We start from the raw sequence: 23,853 nt of genomic DNA, 5'->3' as shown, positions 1-23,853 counted from the left end.
AAGCATATGCTATTATTGAAATTTTTCTAATAAAAGTTATTAAAATATATATTACAAGCACATACACATTATATATATATATGATGTTGATATAATTTAAGGAAATTCTGTATCTTGAAAAGGCAGCTTTTAAGTATAAACCGAAGTAAAAGAAGCAATACATTTTATTATTACTGGCAACATATGGCTAAAACAGCTGGTGGGTCAGGCATAGTAGCACACGCCTTTAATCCCAGCACTCAGGGAGGCAGAGGCAGGAGAATCACTATGAGTTGGAAGCCAGCCTGGTCTACAAAGTGAATCTAGAACAGCCAAGACTACACAGAGAAACCCTATGTCGAAAAACAAACAAAAAACAGCTAACCAAATAAATTCCATATAGTACTTACTTTGAAGGACACATGCACACAAATAACAACACGGAAAACATAATGCTGCTCAGCCAGGTTCAATAAGGCCTCCATTAAGCAAAATCAGATAATGAAAATAACTTCATATAAGGAAATGTGGCTTTAAAGAAGTCACTATGCTATTCAAAACTGGAATTTTTTTAATAAATAATCTGCTACAAAAGTATTAGAATCAAAGATTAAAAAGCATTCCAATGCCAAACAATCAGCCTTTCTACAGATGGTGCTGGAACAATGAAATACCATGCATAACAAAACAAATTCTGACCACTGCAATATATATAATTAAAATTCTAAATGAATGCTGGCCAAAATAAAAAGCCCTAAAGCTATAAACCTAAGAGAAAACCCTCTGAAATCCTACTCTGGACAAATCTTTTAAATAAGAAATCACAAAGATGACCCATGAAGTAAAGACTGATAAGCCAGACTTTATCAAATTAAACATTTCTCTGCAGCCACGCCAGAAAAAAGCTGAAAAGGGCTACAATTTTTTTTTTTAATCTCAGAATTAAGAAAGAAAGCAATGTAATTTTTAAAACTATTCAGACCGGGTAAATAAAGGCCATAATATGGCAAACAAGTACATTAAAAAAAATTGAAATTGAAAGGTTTTAAGGGAAATGCAAATGAAAATCACAATGAAGCCTTCCTATACACTATGAGAAGGCAGTGAGGGAAATGGCCACTCCACAGGTGCTATTACTAAAGAACAACAGGAACAGTCCCACACTGCAAAGAGAAGCCCACGGCAGTGCCACACTGTCACTCAATGTGGAGTATCTTACAAAGTCAAGAACACAGCAGCCATATGACCCAGAAATTACTCAGGTATTTACATGTGAGGAAAACTGACTTTCACAAAGAAACTAATAAACACAGCTTTACTCACTATCAGCAATCACTGAAACAACCCAGCTGTCCTTGGACTGGAGAGATACAGCGCAACCATACACTCAAACACTGCTCAGCAACTGGGGGTGGGCGGCGCACTAAGACACACAGCAACACAGTGAAGGGACATCTCCAATGTGTTATGTGTCAAAGACTCAGGAATCGAATTCAAAAGTCTCATACTAAATGGCCTTATTCTAACAGAATTCAGTGAAGTACAGGAACAGAAAATGAATCCTAGACCTAGGAGAACAGCTGACTATAAGAGGTCATGAAAGAATTAAGGGATAGGAAACTGTTCTGTGTCCTGTTTGTGAGAATGTTTGTAAGTAATGTAGGAATCTGTCCACACTCAGAACTGTACTCGAGAATAAGTGTGTTTTACCATCTGTAAACAACACCTCGATCTCTTGAAAAAAATAAACAAACTCAAGCAAAAATAAAAGCAACTAAAGTGTAAATAGTATCAACTAAACCGTCTTCTAATTTATACATACAAGCCCTGAGTTACCACAGTCTTTCCTCGGAGGAGATTCGGTTTTTGCCAGAGGTAATGATAACAATATGGTTTATTTCAAAGAAACATCACTTCAGAATTTGGAGAAGCAAAATTGGTGAGCATTTCTCATTTACAAGTGGGCAGCTTCGCGGAGACACCAGTGACGGCCGGTGTCTGGGCTCTCAGAGGCAGCAGTGCGGGCCTACCTTTGGCACTATCTGTGAAAGCTGCTGGATCTCCATAACATCCACCTCTTCTCCAGACACAGACTGAGAAGTTTTAGAATACAATCCCAGGCGGCTAGCTAAAGTAAAAGGAGAAAAAGTATATAACAACCACATTTCTTTGCTTGAAGAGTTAGTAAAACTAGGATTATTTAGTGTGTTTTTCTTTTTCTTTTTTTTTTTTTAAGATTAAAAACTGTCAAGGGATCATACAACTGATAAGACAAAGCTATCTGAAATTCATAGCAGTCTGAAGTTTTCTGCTTGAGTATTTTGGTTTTGTTTAAAATTAACAGTAAAGAATTGTCCCTAAGTCAGCAAACCCTAAAAACTAAAACTAGACTAATCAATTTCCTCTCAGCAGCTCAACTCTAATAGCAACCAGAATGTACTAAAGCAAAAACTGGTGGCAGAATGAGTTGCATGCAATCATGTAGATGCATATAAATGAAAACACAGGCTGAAAAATCATTCTCCCAACATCATGATTCTAGTGACCCTTAAGGCAACTAAATGTAAACATTTTAGCCCAGACCCATCACAAATTAATAAAATCAGAATTAACAAAGCCTAGCAAATGTTAAATTTAAACTTTACAGGCTCCAAAAAATTGGCACTATGCTTCTCCCCAGCTGACATTTCTGAAGGTAACTCTAACTAACTTTCACACCATGTGATGAGAAACAAGAAGTAGACACCATGCTGTCCTCTTAGTATCTGTGCTCACGTCTGCTTTGAAAGTTACACTTAAGCTGAAAAGAATATATATCCTCAATTTATTCTTCCTTTCACCTCCCTGAGCTGTGTTCACACCTGTCAACAAGTGAATTATAAAGCATAAAGTCAACTACCCTTCTGAATACACAAATGATTTCATAATGAGTTAGTTTTCAATATTCTTTAATCAAAATTCAGTTTATCTACAATCTTTGATACGTTTGAGCAAAAACGAGTAAGTTGCTATATAAACTCAATAGTATACAAACGTTATTTCCTAGCTAATGTTTATAAAACTAGGCACTGCAGTGTTTTATGAAATTTATTGAAACCAAAATGCAGCAGCTCAGCTATACCGATGGCAATTGCAGTCTCCTGTGAATCTCCAGTGATCATTTTGATGGAGACTCCTGAGGCAATGAGTGTTGTGACAGCTTCTTTGACACCAGTTCTAGGAGGATCAATGATTCCTACCAGGCCAAGGAAGGTCAGCTGTCCCAGTTCCGGACCAGAAGCCAGGGCAAGAACTTAGGAAATAATAAAATACAAAACTGGAAAATACTGGTTGTGAAAGCATTAAATTTAGCTGACCAAAAAAAAAAAAAAATCACGTAAGGCATATGTCATCTATAGTTACTGCATATTATTTACAATTCAAACTTATCACATACCAACACATTGTAGTTGAATAATTCTGTAGATTGCTTTTAGGCTATTAAAAATTAAAAGAAATAAATCCAAAGAATATTAAGCAGAGAAGACAAATGAGAAAGAATTAAGAACATTCTTTCATAGCAAACACATAACAGCCACCATCCAAAGAAACTACAACATCCTTAGAAAATATCATTCATTATATAGGGGAAAGTAAGATTTCGTCAATTAAAACTCAAGTTTAAGCAAAAAGGCCCCTTTGAAGGTGGTTTCTAATATATCTTCATCTGAGAAGGCTATATTAATTGTACACAGCCTGTATATACACAATTTTATACATGCTAAACACTAAAAAGTTCATCTATAAAGTGTTCTTAAGGTCATAAATACCAACAAAGTCTGTTTTCACTGCCTCCAAACATTAACAAGCATCTCTTGCTCATAATTTTAGCTGTCTAGGAGCTCGTGTCTATCTTATCATTATGTTTAGTTTCCTGTCATCATTAGGCAACAAGATTAAAGAGAAAGTCATGCTCATTTTCCAGGTATCACTCAGCTTTACTCTGAGAATTCTGTAACTTCTGGTCACTACCATGATAAATCAAAAGGACATATGTAAAAGAAACTTTTATTCTCCTTGCTCAATTGTCTCAGAGGCTTACTACCTGCCTCGTTCTGCTGGCCTAGGCCTGGTCCGGGAAGCTTCTAGCCTCCATGCAATCTAACCTAGGCCTAGCACATTTTCAGCCTCTGAGACTTACTGCTTAATAACCTCACCCTTACTTGTTCTTTCTGATCTCTCGCCTGGCTGGTTCAACTTAGCTGTTCTGGCTCAAACTCCTCTCCCAGCTGACTTATTTAATCTGGCTTCTCTCTCAGCTCTGAATTGCTCTGCTTGGCCTCAAATTAACTCAGCAATCTGCTCTAATCTTCTGGCTCATTGTCTTCACCTGAGTTGTCTCTGCAACCATCCTGGTAAAAACTGCTTCTCTCTCTCTCTCTCTCTCTCTCTCTCTCTCTCTCTCTCTCTCTCTCTCTTTTCTCTCTCCTCCCTCCCTCCCTCCCTCCCTCCCTCCCTCTCTCTCTCTCTCTCTCTCTCTCTCTGAAAAACTGCCTCTTAAATAGCTTCCCTTTCCTCTCTCTTCTCCTGAGAGTTGAGCATACCCTATTCAATCAAATCTTCTCAGATTCACCACCTTTTCTGCCACTAAACTAGGCATCAGTTTCAAACATGGGTGCTTCCTCCTACAAACTAACTTTACCTTCATTTGGGATTAAAAGCATGCGCCACCACAACTGGACCTAAGCTTTTCTTTACCTGATACTTGCTCTATCCCAGGCTACCCTTGAACTCAGACCTGTTTGCCTCTGTCTCCTGGATTAAAGGTGTGTTTATATTCCAGTCGGATCACACAGATCTAGAAGATCTTTGGATGTGATCTTTTGCCAGAGCAGCCATGTTCTGAATTAACATTCTTCTACAGACATATCTGCAGCAGGGAGATTATGAGACCAAACACTTACTAATAAGTATCCACAAAAGCACACTAAACTTAAGTGTCTCAAAGGGAGCTTTTAAAGTCCCAAAAGAGACCAAAGAACAGTACTTGTTTTTATTTAAGCAGAAAACATACATGGAGGATTGGAAAGTCAAAGTTGAAGACAAACCACTTCTATTTAAGTGTGCAGGTATACCCCACAAAGGCTTTCACTCTGAAGGGAAAGAGCTACCTGGCAGTCCCTGGTGCTAGGAGAGAGGCAGAAGGCAATACAAGGAGTATCAATGTGCACGCTAGCTAATGCTAAGTAAGATCATTTCTGCGTAGGGTGGCACTAGCCCAGAGATCGGTCTTCTGTATTTAGGCACTCTTTAGAACTAATAAAGACCTATTTAGGATACTCTTTAGGGCGAGTTGATAAAGAATGTGTAGACAGAAGTCCTCTGATACAAAACAGTTACTATGGTTTGAATATGACATTTCCCATACCCTCATGTGTTTGAATACCTGGTCCCCAGCTGGCAACATTTTGTGAGGCTGAGGAAGCTTCAGGATATGGGACTTACCTGGAGGAAGTGGGTCACTGTAGGATAGAACCTAAGTGTTAGAGCTCACCATCCTGGCCCTCTCTACTGCCCTGATATATAAGCTAACAGCTTCCCTCTCCTATTTCTACCACAAGCCACTCCCAGCACCATGATGGACAGCACTCTTCAACTACGCATCAAAATCCTCCTCAGTTACGTTTCTTCCTGTCAGATAGCCACCACAAGAAGAACTAAAGAACTAAAATATGCTGAAATTTCAAAATGTAGGACCACAAGCATTTTTAAGAAACAAACTTTGTAAGATGAAGCATAACCATACATCAATTAATATTTTAATGTATACACATTAACATTTAACACTTTAACTCCTCCATTATAGTAATAACAAATAGAGAAAGGATGGACAAAAGACCTAAGTGACAAACAGCACAGTATTTCCTAAATTCTGTGAAACAAATGTTTTCCTCTAACAATTCTAGTTTACCTCTCAATGCTACACTATTACCCATACACAAAAAAACTCAGCAATTCTTCAGCCAAACAGCCCAGCAGATAAAGATACTTCCTACACACCTTGACAACCTGAATTTCATTCCTGGAACTTAACACAGTAGAAGTAGAATTGATTTTCATGTGTTGTCCACTGTGACTCCCTCCCTCCCCCCCCCCTCTCTCTCTCTCACACACACACACACACACACACATCTAAAATAAATCTCTATACTACTTGAGAGCACTGTAGATCTATAGAGACCCAAGAGTTCACATTTTACTGTCATCTTGACTTTCCATCGTTTGAGGGCCAGTTCTTCAACTCTTATAGAACACACCACCTCAGAAATCACAACAGTTCTGACACCTGGAGTAGAGTTGGACAGCTCAGGCGTGAAGTAGGGATTCAGCTACAATTAAAAGAAGACCTTTTCTCCCCGAACAGGGACAATGCTGAAACAGCCTTACCTCTGAGTCCTGCTGAGCCCATCCGTGCCTTCTCTTGTTGGTATAAATCCCTCTGCTGCTGGGTAAGGGCCAGAGTCTGTCCTTTGTTGTTGTACGTAGTACAATACTTAATCACCTGTTCATAAGCACCCTTCATAAAACAAATCTCTGGTCTGTCCTAAAAAGAGAATCATACCAAGTTTACATTCAAATTGTATATATATCCTACACAAATCCAAAAAGAGACATCAATCTCTCATGATCCTTAGCACAGTTATTCAAGTCCAATGCTTTGAGTGGTACTTACACTTTAAAAATTATTAACGCATGTAGGGGTTTGCTGTATGTTTTATGAAAACACCTGTCCTACTATACCTTACGCTAGAAGCAACACTTTACTAAGCCTCAAGTTGGGCATTGTGAGATCTGGGACATGGTTCTTCACCATGCAGCAGGGAAATGAAAGTGATCTAGAGTCAGTCCAAGGGTAATGGTTCAGGCTCTTAATTAACGACTGTGTTTCTATGTATCTACCTACCGATGATGCTCTTTACTGCTCACAACCACCTTGTGATTAAGAGAACTAACAGACTTCTTCCCTTTCTCATAGTAGAAATAATATTAGTCTAGCACATACAAGGCCCTCAGTTCAACCCCAAGCATGGGAAAAACAAATACAAAATAATCCCCAGTGGCTTCTACTGAACACCTGCAGTCTCTACCAGCCCTTCTTATTCTAGGCCCTTGTCACTAATCAAACCAATTTACAATCTTTCAGCTGTCTTCTTTGGTTTGTATTCCTGAGTTTTTAATACAGTTATACGGTGTCTCCTTCAGTTAACAATTTACATGCTGTCCACTGCAATGTCAGTTTGATCCGGTGCATCTATGTTCATTCTCCAACCTCTACAATATAAAGCACATGTTGTCAGAACGTGCACTGATTCCTCCTCACTGAGCCAACAAGAGTGAGTACAGTGGCTCTCTTAACATGCTGGCTCTCTGCACCCCTTAACCCAAAAGTCAGATGGGACTTGTTTCATCCTGTAACTATGTCAAGAACCCTGTCATCTCCACATGGAAACGTAAGAGCCACTTCAGTTTGCTTCATCTACCCATGGCTGTGACAGTGTGTGCTCACTTTCAGCCTCCATCTACCAGGATTATCAGCAGGGGATGAATTCGTGAGAGGTTGAGAATGTTTATATAGCCATCATACCTGATCCATCAAGTCATACTTCTCTTTCTGTTCAAGTTTTATCATCTGAAAAGTTAATATTTGTTTTTCTTTTTACTTAGCTTCATTTACAACTTCCTGAACTCTGCATGTGGTAATGATCACAGGATGAAAGGAGCAGGCAAGCAGCACTTCTCTCCCTTCCCTTCACTCTCCTCTCCTTCCCCTTTCTAGGCTGTTACATTAATGAATCAGGGGCTCCCTTAGTCCCAGGCCCTTGCTTTAGCCAACAGTCCCCACCGTTGCGCTCCCACACTTCTAGGATCTCCTCCTGTGGAGCCTTTGCCGCACTGACTCCCACGTGCCCAGTGTTGCAGCACAAAGCACCAAAGAGCCCCAATCAGCCCTAAGCCTCCTCTTCTGGTCACCCTCTCACCTTATACATGGCATTGCCTCCTATTTCAAACATCTCAAAAACATTTACAATTGCTCTTTTTCACCCCTATAAGGGTGCACCATTTCTTGAGTATGGACCACATGTTTATCGCCTTACATTTTCCACATTTAACACAGTTTAGAACAGCTGGGGATTCCTGTTCTGGAAATATTTCTAGCATTATCTGACAACATTTCATTTCTTTCTTCTTTTTATTTGTTCTGTTTTGTCTAGCTAGTTTTTTGGGGTTTTTTTTGGGTTTTTTTGTTTTTTGGTTGGTTGGTTGATTGGTTGTTTTTGTTTTGTTTTGTTTTGTTTTTTAAGAGATAGACATCTCTATTTAGCTCTTGGCTGTCCTGGAACTTGATATACACAGACCAAGCTGGCCTTGAACACACAAGAGATCGCATGCCCCTCTGCCTGCATGCTGAGATTAAAGGCATGAGCAGCATGCCTAGCACAATCTTACTTCCTGTCCTCTCTATGCTATTCTCACTGTTACAAGTGTCCTCAATCTCCAAAGCTTCTAACAGAGTCCTTAGTTATCAACTAGCACTTCTAACTTAAGTATTTTGCCATTACTTCTCATGGTCTTCAGGAATCTCCTACAGCCTCTGGCACTACCTCTGCCCACTTGATCTGAGCCTTTGTATGCTACTTCAGTCTGTATCTTTATATTAAACACTTCCCCAGTCACCAGAAAACCTACCTATCCATTTAGGCTCCCAACTAAAGAACCTAGCAGCTCCCTGGATACTAGTAACACTAGTCAGATAGCTGACCTGCTACAAGGGAGCAGAGAAAGCCCAAGAGTAGGAAAGCTTTTGTCCTTGCTACTGAAAAGACCAGGGAGCCCTTCTAGAACTCTCCAATATCCTAAGACAGGACCAACTGTACACACTCAAAGAGACCAGTGAAAATGAGGGCTAGAGGCTTGTTCTTTACGGTGACTTTCCCTCCGCTTTTGTCATTAAGCCTGCCAGCACTCCACTCCTATCCTCTGCTCAGACCTCCTATAAAGAAATAGTAATAGTTTTAAGTAAAGAGGCAGAAAAGGCATTTGGAGAGGAAGGGTTCGTACCAGTTCCTCACTTAAGACTTTCAAGCTTCCCTCTCATTCTTTGCCTGTCTCACACCTGCTTTTTAAAGTACTTATGGCTTTTTATCTTTTTATTCTAGAGATTAAGGAATAAGTATACGGCCATATTCAAAAGACACCTCTAAAAGCAAACTGGGAGCCATTCTAGTTATTTTTAAATTAGCAAGTTTGACCAGGCTCTCAGGCTGGCCTCCCTTCTAGATCCACTTAGTGTCATTTGTGTGCTTAAGTTGTGCCCGTTAATTCCATTGGTTGCTTTCATCTTCCAGGGAGTCTTCTGGTTGGAAAATGAGAAGAATCCCCTAATTAGTGTGGTCTTACTTATTCTATGGATAAGACATTTTCAGTAAAGAGCAGTCTGACAAGATAAAATCAGCAGCTTATAATGAATTCTCATTAAGAAGAAAATCATATCAAGAAAACCTGATGTCAAAAGTTGTCAATATCTAAGATCAGGTTATAACCCACTAAAGCTGTGAGCTCACAACCCAAACTAAACATTTCAATACAGAAAGTCCATAAAGAAGAGTGTCATAATAAAGACACTCTTTACACTGTTGATTGTTATGCTCTTAACCAGTGGTTCTCAGCCTTCCTAACACTGCAACCCTTTAATATAGCTCCTCATGCTGTGGTAACCCCTAAAAATAAAATCATTTTCATTGCTTCTTCATAACTGTAATTTTGCAACTGCTAGGAATCATAATATAAATATCTAATATGCAGGATATCTAATATGCAACCTCCAAATGGGTCACAATTCAAAGACTGAGAACCACTGCTCTAAGGCAACAGGACCTATTAGATACAGCAATTTGCGGGATCTAATGGTAGATTAAAAAATAAAGTTGTCCCCTAAGCTGAATTGGATGTGCTCTTTTATTGTTTTGAAGTGGGTATGAGATAGAGCCTCACCCTATAGCCCAGGCTAGCCTGGAACATACTATGCAGCTGACCTCACACTTGCAGCAATCCTACTTCAGCCTCCCAAATGATAGAATTCTGTACAAACATTTTTAAAGAGAGCGATACCTGTTGCGTTCGGTGTACACATTTAACAGCCATCCACTTTTGCTCAGAACTAAAAGGGTATTCAGTTTTTCTGATGTAGTCTTGTTGCAGTCCATCAAGTCCCATCTGTAAGACCAAAACAAAAATAAAATTAATTCTAACGAACATGTGTTTGTTTTTGCCTTTAACAAGCAATGCAAATCACAACTTAAACATGTTGAGTTAACATAAATGGATCCTCTCCCAAGTATTGGTGAAAGAATAGTAATGTTCTCTCTATAGACTGCATTTCCCTGAAGAGCAGCACTTAATTTCAACAGGAAAGCCTGGCTGCTATACAGACAGAATACTAGATTATATGTATACCAAGCCTTCACATAAACTGTATTAATCTCCCCAGCAGCTCAAATTCTAGAAGAAAATAACATAATAATAAATAAACATGTAACCAATAAATAATAAAGATGAACTTTTTTTACTCAAGAAAAGTTTCATATTTAACTCTTCACTTATTAGCAACTGTGATGTTTCTTGTCTGTTGCTATCACCTTCATCCCAAGACTTTAGTACACTATTGTGAAAGTGTTTATCAGATTGAAACATTCCATCTTGCAGAGAAAGTAAACAAACCAAAAGAACTTCAGGAAGTCCCTGAAACTGACCAGATGGACTATGCCCCTCCCTCCAAGACTAAGCAATAAAGACAGCTGAGAGCCGCTTTCAGACAAGCTAAACTACAAAGACAACCGAGACCAGTTAGTTGCCTAGAAGAAGCAGAAACCAACTGAGCTACCTAGAACAGTTTTAAATCAGAGTCACTTGGAAAGAACACTCTCCAGCCTGTTTAAGAGGCTCCTGGCTATGCAGGATGCTCCAGATTTCCCTGCTTTTGAGCTCTGCCATGCACACTGGGGGGGGGGGGGGGGCCTTGGTGATGCAGCAGTCTTTAGGTCACTTCTGCAACTGTAAGTAACTCCAACAGAACTCATTGGTTCACCAAGTCGGACTTTGATAGTGTCTATGGTTTGGTCTGTCATGGGTTTCCTATCTCAGTTGAGTATATTGTACATGTGTGCATGTGTGTGTGCACATGTGTGTGTATGTGGGCACACATGCGCAGGCATGTATGTACCTGTGTGTGTGCGTGTGTGCGCACACACACCGCAAGAGAGCGAAGGAGAGAGAGACTGTTGTGTTTCTCCCTAGGTCCTAGGAAGTTTTGTAATACAATACTCATCACTCTATAAATCATAACTACTAATGTCATATAGTGGTTGGTTCTCACTCCCACTTCTTTGATTCCTTTGTCTCTTATTCCAAATATTCAAATGTATTTTAGAACTATTAAAAAGTCCATGCTATTTTCTTCAGAAATATGTTCAGATTCTCTTGGCATTCATATACCCACCAACTACCGTCTATTTAACCATTTCTCTCTTTACCAAACACCTTTCACTCCTTCCACATTAGCCAAAGGATTAGTCTTGACGCATTTGCTCTATACCTACTTATTCCTTCATGCTTTCATTCTAGCTCCTTCCTAGCTATGCTCACTAAGCCCTTGCTTGTCCTTTAAAGTCAAGCCATCAGCTTTGAACTTGCTCTGCCTTTTCTTTGTTCCAGGGATGTCAGTATTAATGCCTGAAAGAAGCAGCTAGTAAACAGAAACACAGGGAATAACTGATATCTGATTTTTTTTATTCTTATAAAAGCTGTACATGTTTTTTACTTATAAGGACAGATGATAGAGAGCTGTACTTTTCTATAGGGAAAGCATATATATTCTAAAACTATTGGGCAGTGGCTTATCTCAGAGTTAGAGTACTTGTCTGCCATATGGAAGGTCCTGGGTTTAATCTCTATTATATACATTAAAATGAACAAGTGAGTGACTAAGTAAATCCAGTGATCATCTTCTTCTGAATTAAATGTTGTAGTAACTTGCAACTGTATGTGAGATTCCCAGGAATCCTGCTTTATTCAAATTTCAGTGTTTTCTCAAACTACTCTTAAAAGTGGGAAAGGTTGCTTTACTTATGTAACTAACAGGTTTCTCACTGAAACCAATGTAAATTTAGGTTATAGGCTGGATACGGAGCAATACATCTTCTCCCAAGCACAGATTTTAATAGCACTGACTTTGGGAAATAGGTAAAAGGAAGGCCATATCTATCGGAAAGGAAAAGCTGATTTCCTATTACTGCATTAAGATTGGTATATGAAGTTCCTAGAGAATTTTATCTTTTACTAATGTAAAGGTACAAAAGTATATCAGAATATTATCTTTTGCTCATGTGCAAGTATTTAACAACAACTACACAAACTTAGAAAGCTTTTCAAATTAAAAACATATCCATCATTGGTCACTAGTCCACAGCCTGCAGTGAGGAGTAAGTTACACTGAAGTGGTTCTGCTCTGTATATTTAACTGTTCTCCAATGCAGTTTAGACAATATTCTTGCTGAATATCCAAAAACAGAGTAGTGATGATTCTGAAAGGCCTTGCACTCAGCTGGCAGGATAATATCCCACATGCCAAAGATAACAAACACATACCTTCATCGCAAGAGCAATTAAGGCTCCTTCAGTTGGTTTTCCCATCAGAGTGTTGTTCCTAATTACAGCATCATTGCACACACAGCCCGCCTAAAAGAAATGCATTAGAACTATAAACTCATCATTCTGGCTTGTCATCACTAAGCAAGTTAACTTTTGGACAATATAATTTTACCTCAACAACTCTGCTAACAGCTGGATTATAGAATCCATGAACAACATCACCATCCACAATTACTTCACCAAACTGATTATAGCCAACTCCGGTAACCTGAGGAACATGAAGTGAGATTAATAACACAAACAGTACTTAACTTAATGGCAGCCTGCTCTGACAGCACACCATATGGCCATCCTAAAAATCATGAGAAAAGTGCCACGTATCCCAAGTGGCTAGAATCTAGCTAAACAACTATCACAATGAAAATAATAAAATTTAGAAGAAAAAATAAGAGCAATCATTCATGTTTAACATAAAATGATGGACTCTGAAGAGAAACTAATATCCTGTTTGCCATATATACAAGCATAGATTATCCAACTACCCTTCTGAAAGAGGAGCACATAACAGCATCACGTATCCTTGATCAAACCTAATAACCTAGATTCAACAATCTCACTTTAATAGTCAATAATCAATTCAATAAGACTCAATAATATCAGTTTTAGGACTACATAAAACAGACCTTAACAAATCCAAGTATAACCTTCTGCCAATTTTTCTAATGCTTGTTTTATTTGATGAATTATCTGTACAGTTTAAAATTCTGTGCCCTTCATAACTACTATTAAGAATATTCTAATCAGAGAGCCCACAAAGACCGGGAGAGCCTAGAACTAGCCTTCCGCTAGCTTCTGAAAGAAGTACAGTACAGAGATCGTCAATGTGTTAAATTTATATAGGCATTCATTTATTGATTCATTCAAGTGTTTACTATGACATGGGTAGCCCTGGGATGGTTAACACAGCTCCTGCTCTTAACAACTCACCATCTAAAAGAAAAGAGGAAAGAAATTTTGGGCTGGAATAAAAACTGGAATGCAAAGAAAAAATGCAGCAAATGGTCAGTCAGCATAGGGCCAGTTCTCAGTGTTCAGCAAGGCTTTCTTGAAGGGGGTGGGTAGAATCAAAACCAAAGACAAAAAGGCTATTTTACACAGAGTCACAGGGGAAATTCTACCACACAGAAAGAACGATGAAGCTAGTATGTTTTCTGTACCATAGACAATGGGAAGGTAGCCAAGGCTGGAGAAGGAAGTAAGAGGCTGCACAGCACCTTAAGGGTCACAGTTGAGAATCCTCAGCACAACGGAGGACCACTGAGTTAACTTAGGGTGATGTGCTCACTGCATCTCTACAAAAGGCTCTCAAAGTACGCAGAGTGTGGGAACCAAAATAAATACATAGAAGACCACTGGAAAGGACGCCTCAGAAGGCCAGGTGAGACGTGTGGCATGGCCTAGAGAAGCTGGCTACAAACAAGACAAGCAGGTAACTCACCAGGTCCACACTGGCAGACTTGGTGAGGAGCGGATGGAGGGGTGAGTTAAATGCCAGGGGATCCAAGCTTCTAAATTGTACACACAACGTGAAATGAGTGATAAGATCACATTTGAAGCAGAGACTTCGGAGATAAAACACTGGAATTGCTAAGCATTTTACACACTAAATTTACTACTAACAAGGAAGTTTGGGGTTATTTTTTAAGGCTATTTTTTAAAACATAAAACTGAATACCTCAGCATGCAGGCCATCTGAAGTAAATATGTGAGTAACGGTCATTTCATTCTTCGTCAGTGTTCCAGTTTTATCTGAACAAATCACGTTACAACAGCCTAAAAATAAATCACTGGGTATCACCACAAGAATAAGAAAAACAGGGTACCTAAAAAAAGGAACAGAACACCTGGAAACAGCATTCTAGTCCTCTAAATTCACAAGTCATTGGTAATTATAATTTCTTACATTATGTTTGCTTTGTCATAAGGTAAAGGTTCTGAAGTCAAAAACAAATTTTAGATGTTTAATTTTTCTTAGTTCCTAGAAAGCTGCTTCACACTGGTTTTGGCCAATGACATTCAGAATACATTTTCTAGGAAGTTTGAAAGAGTCCAACTTATAAACCCACATAATTTCTTCAGCCAGGGTATTACAAACAAGATATTGAATTTAAAGCATTTTTGGACAGCTAAACTGTTTGTTTGTTTGTTTGTTTGTTTGTTTGAGACAGGGTTTCTCTGTGTAGCCTTGGCTGGCATAGATTTCCTTTGTAGACTAGGCTGGCCTCAAACTCACAGAGATCCACCCGCCTCTGCCTCCCTGAGTGCTGGGATTAAAGGCGTGGGCCACAATGTCCGGCTCCAAACTGTTTTTAAAAGAAGTTCTGTGATGTTTTAAGACTAAAACCCTTCCATCACTATAACTAGGAAGTACTCATTGTTCTTACTATAAACAAAGTCAACCAGAGCAGGAATTTTTGAGCTCTGTAATTATCAACTGTCAAAAACAAAAAGAAAGAAGCAAAAACATTTTATTACATTTGCTCCAAGACTTCATTTGTAATATGAAAACCAAAACATGATCTAAGTATTAACATACTCCATAATGTATAAAGATTCTGCTTGAGAAATGAATTTTTAATTGCTTATTTTGATTACTAAAACCACACCCATCACTCCTTAGGCCCAGCATCACTATGACATTAATAACAGGGAAACTGTAAAGTGCAGTGACTCTCTACCTCAGTGCTCTTCACACCCTTACCCAGCGTTTCAACAATCGGCAGTTTCTTCACAATAGCCCTTTTCTTCACCATTCTCATAACACCGAGGGCTAGTGTCACTGTGACCACAATAGGCAGACCTTCAGGAATTGCAGCTACAGCCAAACTATAAGCAATAAATATACAGTATGAAAAGTTAAGTTTACTAATGTCACAACAGTAATTCCTACTCCTGCTTCCTAACATTAACATTCTGTGCTATTTCTGTAGCCACAATTTACTTTCTCATTCTTTATTAAGAGGCTGATTATAAAGGCTGAAACAAGCAACATTTAGAAATACTTGGCAGACTGAACACCCTGAAGGGTTATACACACATACTACCTTCTACCTCTCATTTGAACAAGGTGAAATGAAATCTTTTGCTCTTGGGCTTCCACTAGCCCTTACTAGACCAAGAAAGAGCGCGCATCATGGCCTATAATCCACATCAACAAGCCTGTTCAATCATTAACTCTTAAGTCATTTAAAACAAGTAACATACAGAAGAATAGATTACAAACAGCTTTGCTATAATTCCTTTAATCTTACTCAAAAGCTATTCCTTGTTTTGACAGTCTGTGTACCTGAAGTAGGTTACATACTCTAGTACAGCGGACTGCCCAACTGCTATTAATGAAGCCTAAACAGATTTCAAAAAACATTCCTAACAGATTCTTACAATCCTGGTTCTTCTTTGATGGTCTTGGGGTTTGGGGTTGCTTTTTACTTTTCGTATGCTAGGGTCTTACTACCCTGGGCTAGCTGCAAATTCATGATCCTCCTGCCTCAGCTAGGTAGCAGACATGAGCCACTATACCCAGCCAGGTACTTCTGCAGTTATATTATCAGCAAAAAAAAAAAAAAAAAAAAAAAAAAAAAACACTTCCAAAAATAATGAGGCTCCCAACTTGATGGGAAAGACAGTCACAATTTATATAACTGTGAAATATTTCTGTTCTTAGATTTTGAAACATCAGTTACAGTGGTAATTTTCGCATTTCTGAATAACATTTCTTTTCTAATCACCCTTACAATCAGACTTTCTCCACTTACAGATAAGTAGTATAAGAGAACAAAAATGAGCATCATTAAAAATGAAAGGAAGCCATCATATATTGTCTTAGCAAAAAGGAACGGTCTAAACTCTTATTGGATTTTTTGCTACAGAAATAACGGGGAGAAAGGGTCAGTTTCATTTGTCCTTAAAAACACACCACTCACTCATCACCTCAAGAGTTTATAGCCCTTATACTTCAATTACATGGCTAACTTCACCCATTTTAAAGCCCAAAGAATTTCTATCTGGTTTTCTGTATTCTCTTTTGTCTGATAACTGTTTAGCTATCTGTCCATTTTCTTCTTTGCCATTATGGTACAAAACTCCAGAATTCTCACTTTTGTTTAATGAATGTCCCAAAATTAAGTGATTTTTTTTTTTATTTAAGAAAAGCCCACCTATAAAGGCCATCTCTATTCTTTTATACTTTCTTTTATGATAGTGGGATATACTGGTCAAAAAACCCTAAAGGATAATAAGATATTGATAATTTATTACTACATCAATCTTCTACTTCCAGGCAATTCCATCATTCTACTTTTTACATCAGTCATTTTGGTACATACAGAAATAATTGTTCAATTCTTAAAGTGGTAAAAGCAAAACGTTTCAAGAAACAAGAAACATTAGATCACTAGCAGTTCCTTCCTGAATCATGTATTAACACATGAGTCCAATGGACCCATAGCTTTTACTCTACTACTTTTCTTTTTAATTTTTAGAATGTTGAAATATCCTGGAGAAATAGCAAAATTCTGTGAATGCAGAATTAGTTTAAAAAAGGGGTAGGGAGAATACTGAAGTTCTATCATATGCTAACAGTACATCAAATATATTCCCCACCTTTATTTCATATGTAATGCCCCCCACAACACACACTTTTTAAAACAAGAGTTTTGGCGTATGCTCTAGCTCCTTTACGATGTCACAAATACCTTTGAGAGAAGGTATCTCTTTTCTTTCTAATATATTCCTTATAATCTACTCAATTTGTCCTCTGGAAATAAATACTGTGTCCTTTGTTTTGTTTTATTTTGTTTTAATATTTGAACTTTTCCATCCTGGTCGACTACAGAGAAATGCTACTTAGAATTCCTTTTCCTTACGTTGCCTAGGTGAGTTCTATCCTTTCTTGGATACCCACATGTCATCTTTTCCCTTTTTCTTCCCTTCACAAATATCCTGAGCATTTGCTACTTTTAACTGATTGAACTAATACTTGAGCAGGCCATCAATTACTTATAATAATTTTCCTCTGTTGTTAATCATCAATGTCCTACCATCTTCAGATGTACTCTGATGTTGCCATAGATGAAAAGTGAATAAAATGTTTCCCCTTCTTCACCTGACTAACTCTCTAATTCTGTTCCCCAGTAACCTGATAAGAAGTATTGTCCAATTTTGCTGGGTCACACCGTTTATAATAAGGGACCTGCTGATAATCTTTCTCTGAGCTGAGAAAAACAATTATTTTACAAGAAGACACAGTTACATGTTACCTAAGCACAGTGACTCTTTTAAATAAACTGCATCTTGCAAGCACTCTGTGGTAAATGAGGCCACTGTAACCCAAGGGGATGCCTGAACTTGAATCTTCATGCCTGTGTGCCTGAGTGAACAGCTACATGCTCTGCTGCAGGAGCATTTCTCTGAACCTGCACAGGTATCAGATGTGCTCTGGGAGGGAACAGCTGCATGCTCTGCTGCAGGAGCATTTCTTTGAACCCGCACAGCTATCAGATGTGCTCTGGGAGGAAACAGCTGCATGTTCTGCTGCTGGAGCGCTCTCTGAACTGACCCTGCTGTATCAGATGTGCTCTGTGAAGTGCTGAGTTACAGCGCTATTACAACTTGCAGTGGGAAATCACAGATACTGAGGAGTCTGAGGACAACTAAGTAGACTTCTGCTGTAGCTGGCTTGTGTTCCTAGGCTCACAATGACAGGGGTTGCAACCTACAGACTTCTCCATCTGGCTTGGTATATGACAAAGTCTCCACCGACCAGGATGCACTTTTAAAAAAAAATTTTTATTTATTTATTATGTATACAATGTTCTGCCTGCATGTGCACCTGCCTGCCAGAAGAGGCAGCAGATCTAATTATAGATGGTTGTGAGCCACCATGTGGTTGCTGGGAATTGAACTCAAGACCACTGGAAGAGCAGTCAGTGCCCTTAACCTCTAAGCCATCTCTCCAGGTTGCACTTTATTTTGAGAAGATACTGATATTGTTTCTGGCATGATTTTCTCTTATTTCTTTGTTAGAAATGATACTTGCTGAAATTATTCTTGTTACTTTTATCTCATTATCTTTTGGGGGTTTTGTTTTTCTGTTTTCTCTCTTGAACTTCGTGCTGAATTATTAATTTCAGCTATCAAGATCTTACATTTCTAGAAATTCTTTGTTCTTTAATGTTTTTCTACAATAACCTATCCCTTTTCCATAGATGACAAAAGATACTTGGTGTTTAGAGATTTTCTTTTTCTTTGAAGGCCGATTATTCAATTAATACAGTATGGTTTTCTATTTTATACTATGAACTTTTGAACATTTCCTTTCTAGTTATATACAAAAATATAGTAGTGAGTTAACAGTCCAGTCATGTAGTCTTCTTTTTCTCCACTGACAAATAAATAGATTTCTCTTTTCCCATGACCATTACTTCAACATATGGCTTTTGTGAGGCAAATATTATAACTATATGTATACTATACACACAGAGACATAGGATATGACTTTTGAACTAAGTAGAGACATTATATACTCTAATGAACTCCATACAAAGCCAATCCCCATAATGAAGTAAATTCTACAAGAAAAGAGAAGCAAGAGCCTGCATCTACAAACGCATATTAGAACTTACCTTACACTAATAGTAAACATTTCCAGAATGTCTTTTCCTAGTAACCAGCCAACCAACATGATGATACCTACAACAAAATCAAACACTTATAATTACCTACAAAGGACAGATTAACAAGTTCAAGGGTACAAGAAAAGTCTCTTGACAGAGAAGGAAAAGTGTATCAGATCACAACGGAGGCTTTGCAGAAATCACTAAGCAGGAGGAGTACAGTCCCCAGAAGCTGTCCTGAATGGGCACTGCAGAGGCTCTGCTGTTCCCATTCGTCTCTCAAAGCACAGACAGCACTTCATAGGATGGCATAGGAAGTAGATCTATAAAACATATAGGTCTTACATTTACTATCAACTTTGCAAACTTAACACTAATTTTACTTTACATATATCAATATGCAGACATCACACATCAAGTTTGCACTTCATATAAAGGTGTATTTAGAACTACCTTAAAGAGACTGAGATTTCTTACTAAAATCCTCTTCAACTTATCAAATTCACTAAAAGCTCCTGTAAATAACAGTAACCGAATAGAAAGTACATCAGCTAAAAGCAAAAGCATTATCTTTCTACCTCCCAAGGAGACAAATGATCACTAAACAGATATAAAGAAAACAGGTATTTTAGGGGTTATTTCACTGAAACTACACAAGGAAAAGATTGCCTTAAAGTGCATTACTGACTTTAAAACACTGAGAATTATAATAAAAACAATGGGAGAATCAGGGAAAATCTACAGTAAAATTCTAAAGTAATAAATTAATATATGTACTTTATATATGATAAAGGTATCATTCCAAAACATCAAATGATGAATTATAAAATTGACATTACTTGGGATAACTGACTTTCAGTAAGAAAGTTACAACTCTAACTTAAGATACAATTTTAAGAATAAGTATTTTGTTTAAATGTAAATTATTAACTGATATAAAAACAAAAGGTGCTTTTACACAATTCCAAGCAAAGCTGACACCATCTATACACCACTCAATATACTATACCACTTTCTTCTTAAACGGTTAAGATTTCATTTTGATACTTTCTATTTGTTCTTTGAGAATTTCATACATGTATACACTGTAGTTTTTTCCTATCTACCCTTCCTCTCTCCAGCTCCTCTTGGATACATATTCCCACCAAACTTCAAGTCTTCGTTTCTTTCATTATAAAATTGATAGTACTGGAATAATTAGCTTTTAGTAAAGTTTCATAATCCACTGAGCCCAATTAGTGCTGCTCTTGTGCACATGGTGTAGGGCCATCCATTTGAGCATGGATAACCTCCCAGGTGCCACACGCTTGATCAAAACTGACTCTACTCAGCAGCCATGCTTGCCAGTAGCTCTTCAGTCAGGAGTGCAGCTTCATGAGCCCCTTCCCCTAGCCACACTAGAATGCGGACAGGCTTGATCTTGTAGACGTCTCATTCAGGCAACTACAGCTGCTGTGAATCAATGACTACAACGGCCCTGTCACCTTCTGAAGACACTATTTCTGACTCTTACAAACTTTCTGCCACTCGTCTACATATTCCTAACCTTACTGGCAGTGTGCTATAGATGTCTTGTTTAGGGCTGAGCACTCCAGTCACTTATTCTGCACTTTGACCAATTGAGTCTCTCCCTCAACCACTGTCTAAAGCAGCTTCTCGTTTGGAGATGAGAGCTGCACTCATCTAAAGGTGTAAGAATATGTATTCAAATGATACTATATCCATTTACCAAAATAACAGGTTCTCCTCTAAGTACCTTGCTGTGGAGCAGATAATCTTTAAAGGAGATGGTAAAAGTAGGCCAGGCATAGTGTCACAGTCCTGCAATCCTAACCTTTGAGAAGTACAGGAAGACCTGGAATTCAAGGTCATCTTTGGCTACAAAGTAAATTTGAAACTATCATGGTCTACATGTTACCTTAGTAGTAAAATAGAGCATTAAAATTTAAACTTATATGGTGGCTGGAAGTGTAGTTCTAAAGTAAGCATTTGACTAGTATTTGTGAGACCCTAGGTTCAATCATCAGCACAAAAAAGAAAGCAAAGCAAAAATTTAAACAAAAAGAATTAAGAATATGTCTATGGCTAGATTCTTAGACATTTTTATAAATGTGAAGATGGAAAATACCTATGATGATCCAAACTTAAAATTACTTGGACATCTATTACCTCAAAAGTTTTACTTCTAAAAACGTATTCCAATAAAATGAACAATAGTTACAATATGCTATTAATATCTGTACCGAAAGAATAACATCTATGAATTAAAAACAATCAGAAAATCTAAGTAAACAGAATACTACACTATCTTTAAATTTGCTTTACATCATCATCTACTTAATGGCAAGATGTTTATGATAGAATATCTGAAACAGAAAGAAAGAAGGCAGACAAGCAGACAGGCAGGCAAGAAGGAAGGAGGGAAGGAAGGGAGAAAGGCAGGGAGGGAGGGAAGAGGGGAGAAAAAGCAAGGGACAAGAAGAAGCGCCATCAACACTATCATAGCTAGGAAGACAAATATTAAAATGTTTAGAGAAATGCTCACTGACCGTATACAGGTATTACACAATTCTGGTTTTATGTTTCCAGAGTTGTTTTATAATTTTAAAAAATCAATACCAAGTGGAAAGGAAACATGCGAACAAAAATCACTCTACCCTTCACACTCAAAACAGAAAACCCAAGAAGGCAATGAAATGGCCTGGTGGGTAAGGGAGCTTGTCATCATGTGAAACAACACGAGTTCAATAAGTAGAAGCCATATGGTGACGGAAAGAACTGACTTCCCGAGTTGTCCTCTGGCCTCCCAACATGTGCACGAGTGTGAGCAAAATAAACAAGCATGTAAAAACCAGAAAACAGAGAGGCCAAGTAAGAAATGTGCACATACTCACTCTCCTCTTACCTATTATACCAAAGGAGTAGAAGGACAGCTGTTTGCCTAAGAGGTCCATGCTCTTCTGCAGAGGGGTTTTGGGTGCCTTGACAAATTGGAGAAGGTTGTCACAGTAAGTTAAATTTAATGTATTTTCCAGGTGCCAGAAACTCTGTGAGGTAGCTAAGGGTACATTCTTGAGTGCAGCATGTAAGTCTTCTAGAGGTTAGCACTCTCACCATCCCTGAAGCAACTGCGGCCAATGCTCACACAGTGCAGGCCACACCAACACAGTGAAAGCTTTCCATTTAAAGCCCTGCCTTACTTGAAGAGGCTTCCTGATATACTTCCCAGCAAGCTGGAAACCTCTCCTCCAGCTTCTCCAGGCTGTCCCTGCACCAGCTGCTCCTGCCATCTCTGATTTTCTTCGCTAGCCACCCAGGGTTACGTTTCACCCTGTGGCTCCCTGCCATGCTAACCCTCTTCATGAGCTTCCACTGCCACGCTTCTTGCTACACATTACATCACAGACGGGAGTCTTGCTCAGTGAGCTGAGAGATCTGAATGGTTTCGGAAGAACATAGCACTTACAAAATGCAACTTTCACACACACACACACACACACACACACACGCGCGCGCGCGCGCGCACGCACACACACAGCTGTGTTAAAATTCTGAGTAGAAGATATGATCTGAGTTAAAAGCACATCAACAGGAATCCTCAGTGGCAGAACAGGTGCTGAGTACAGGCTACACATTAGATTAAATACCAACATAATAACAGAACTATTTTCTGTAAGAAATAACGCCTACCCAAACGTTGGCTATAAATCTTTCTAACATAAACAATGAGTAAAAAAATACTCTTTTAGAATAATCACAATGTAAACTCAGGACTTCCAAGTGTGTTTGAATGCAAAGATAATGAACAATATCCTGAAGAAAATAGTTCTGAACAGCACATCCAACCACCTATAAACACTGACTTCTCCACGTAAGACAGATCTGAAACAAACCGCTGACATGGTGAGCACTCACTTCTTCTGCTTGCATCATCTTAAAGACCTCTCCAAATTCTGAATTTTCTCCTGTTCCAATGACAATACCCTAAGGGGAAAAACGGAAATTCACTTCTATTCAGATAGAATTACTGCTAATTAAATAAAGAAGAAAGGGAAGGGGAGGGGAGAAAGAGGTGTCGAACAAATATCTCTCATTTTCTTTCTTCAGTCTTACCTCCAGACCTGATTGATACATATATATAGAGAGAGAGAGAGATATTCTTGAATTCCTTTGTAAATTTTCATGATTCAGCTTGGAAACAAACTGACCCAAATCTCGGGCCCATATTTTAAATTTCAAGTGTCTTAGACTAATAAACATTTAATGCTGCTTCTAGTAGTCCCCCATTCCACTCCTGCTCTTATGAATGGTGACTTTTATGTTGGTAAAAATATTAGAAACCAGGAAACAAAATGGCTGAAATGCATCATTAGGTTAAAAAAAAATGTAGTCAGAACATTATATCAAGTATTATATTAAAAATAAAAATAACTGAAAGAACAGAATAAATTAAAATAAGAAAGAAAAAGAATAAATGAATGAATGAATGAATGGGTGGTGTAGGTCAGCAAAT

At 38.3% G+C, this 23,853-nt stretch overlaps 1 protein-coding gene across 6 annotated transcripts in view; it reads right to left on the bottom strand.

Annotated features, from left to right (window-relative positions):
- The window catches only part of ATP2C1 (ATPase secretory pathway Ca2+ transporting 1), a 116,470-nt gene that overhangs the window by 16,908 nt on the left and 75,709 nt on the right, over positions 1 to 23,853 (bottom strand). For all 6 annotated transcript variants that reach the window (XM_084754371.1, XM_084754374.1, XM_084754372.1 and 3 more), the window contains 11 exons: positions 23,256 to 23,324; positions 22,246 to 22,321; positions 19,350 to 19,416; positions 15,428 to 15,552; positions 14,402 to 14,499; positions 12,839 to 12,934; positions 12,664 to 12,753; positions 10,129 to 10,233; positions 6,406 to 6,562; positions 3,101 to 3,271; positions 2,010 to 2,107 (listed from right to left, as the gene is read on the bottom strand). In XM_084754371.1, the coding sequence (XP_084610497.1) occupies positions 2,010 to 2,107; positions 3,101 to 3,271; positions 6,406 to 6,562; positions 10,129 to 10,233; positions 12,664 to 12,753; positions 12,839 to 12,934; positions 14,402 to 14,499; positions 15,428 to 15,552; positions 19,350 to 19,416; positions 22,246 to 22,321; positions 23,256 to 23,324 (1,152 nt within the window). The remainder of the gene's footprint in view (positions 1 to 2,009; positions 2,108 to 3,100; positions 3,272 to 6,405; positions 6,563 to 10,128; positions 10,234 to 12,663; positions 12,754 to 12,838; positions 12,935 to 14,401; positions 14,500 to 15,427; positions 15,553 to 19,349; positions 19,417 to 22,245; positions 22,322 to 23,255; positions 23,325 to 23,853) is intronic.

Source organism: Acomys minous (genome assembly GCF_964271855.1).
Source record: "Acomys minous genome assembly, chromosome: 13".
NCBI lineage: Eukaryota > Metazoa > Chordata > Mammalia > Rodentia > Muridae > Acomys > Acomys minous.
Note: the sequence above shows the minus strand (reverse complement) of the source record. Positions and strands in the feature narration are given on the sequence as shown.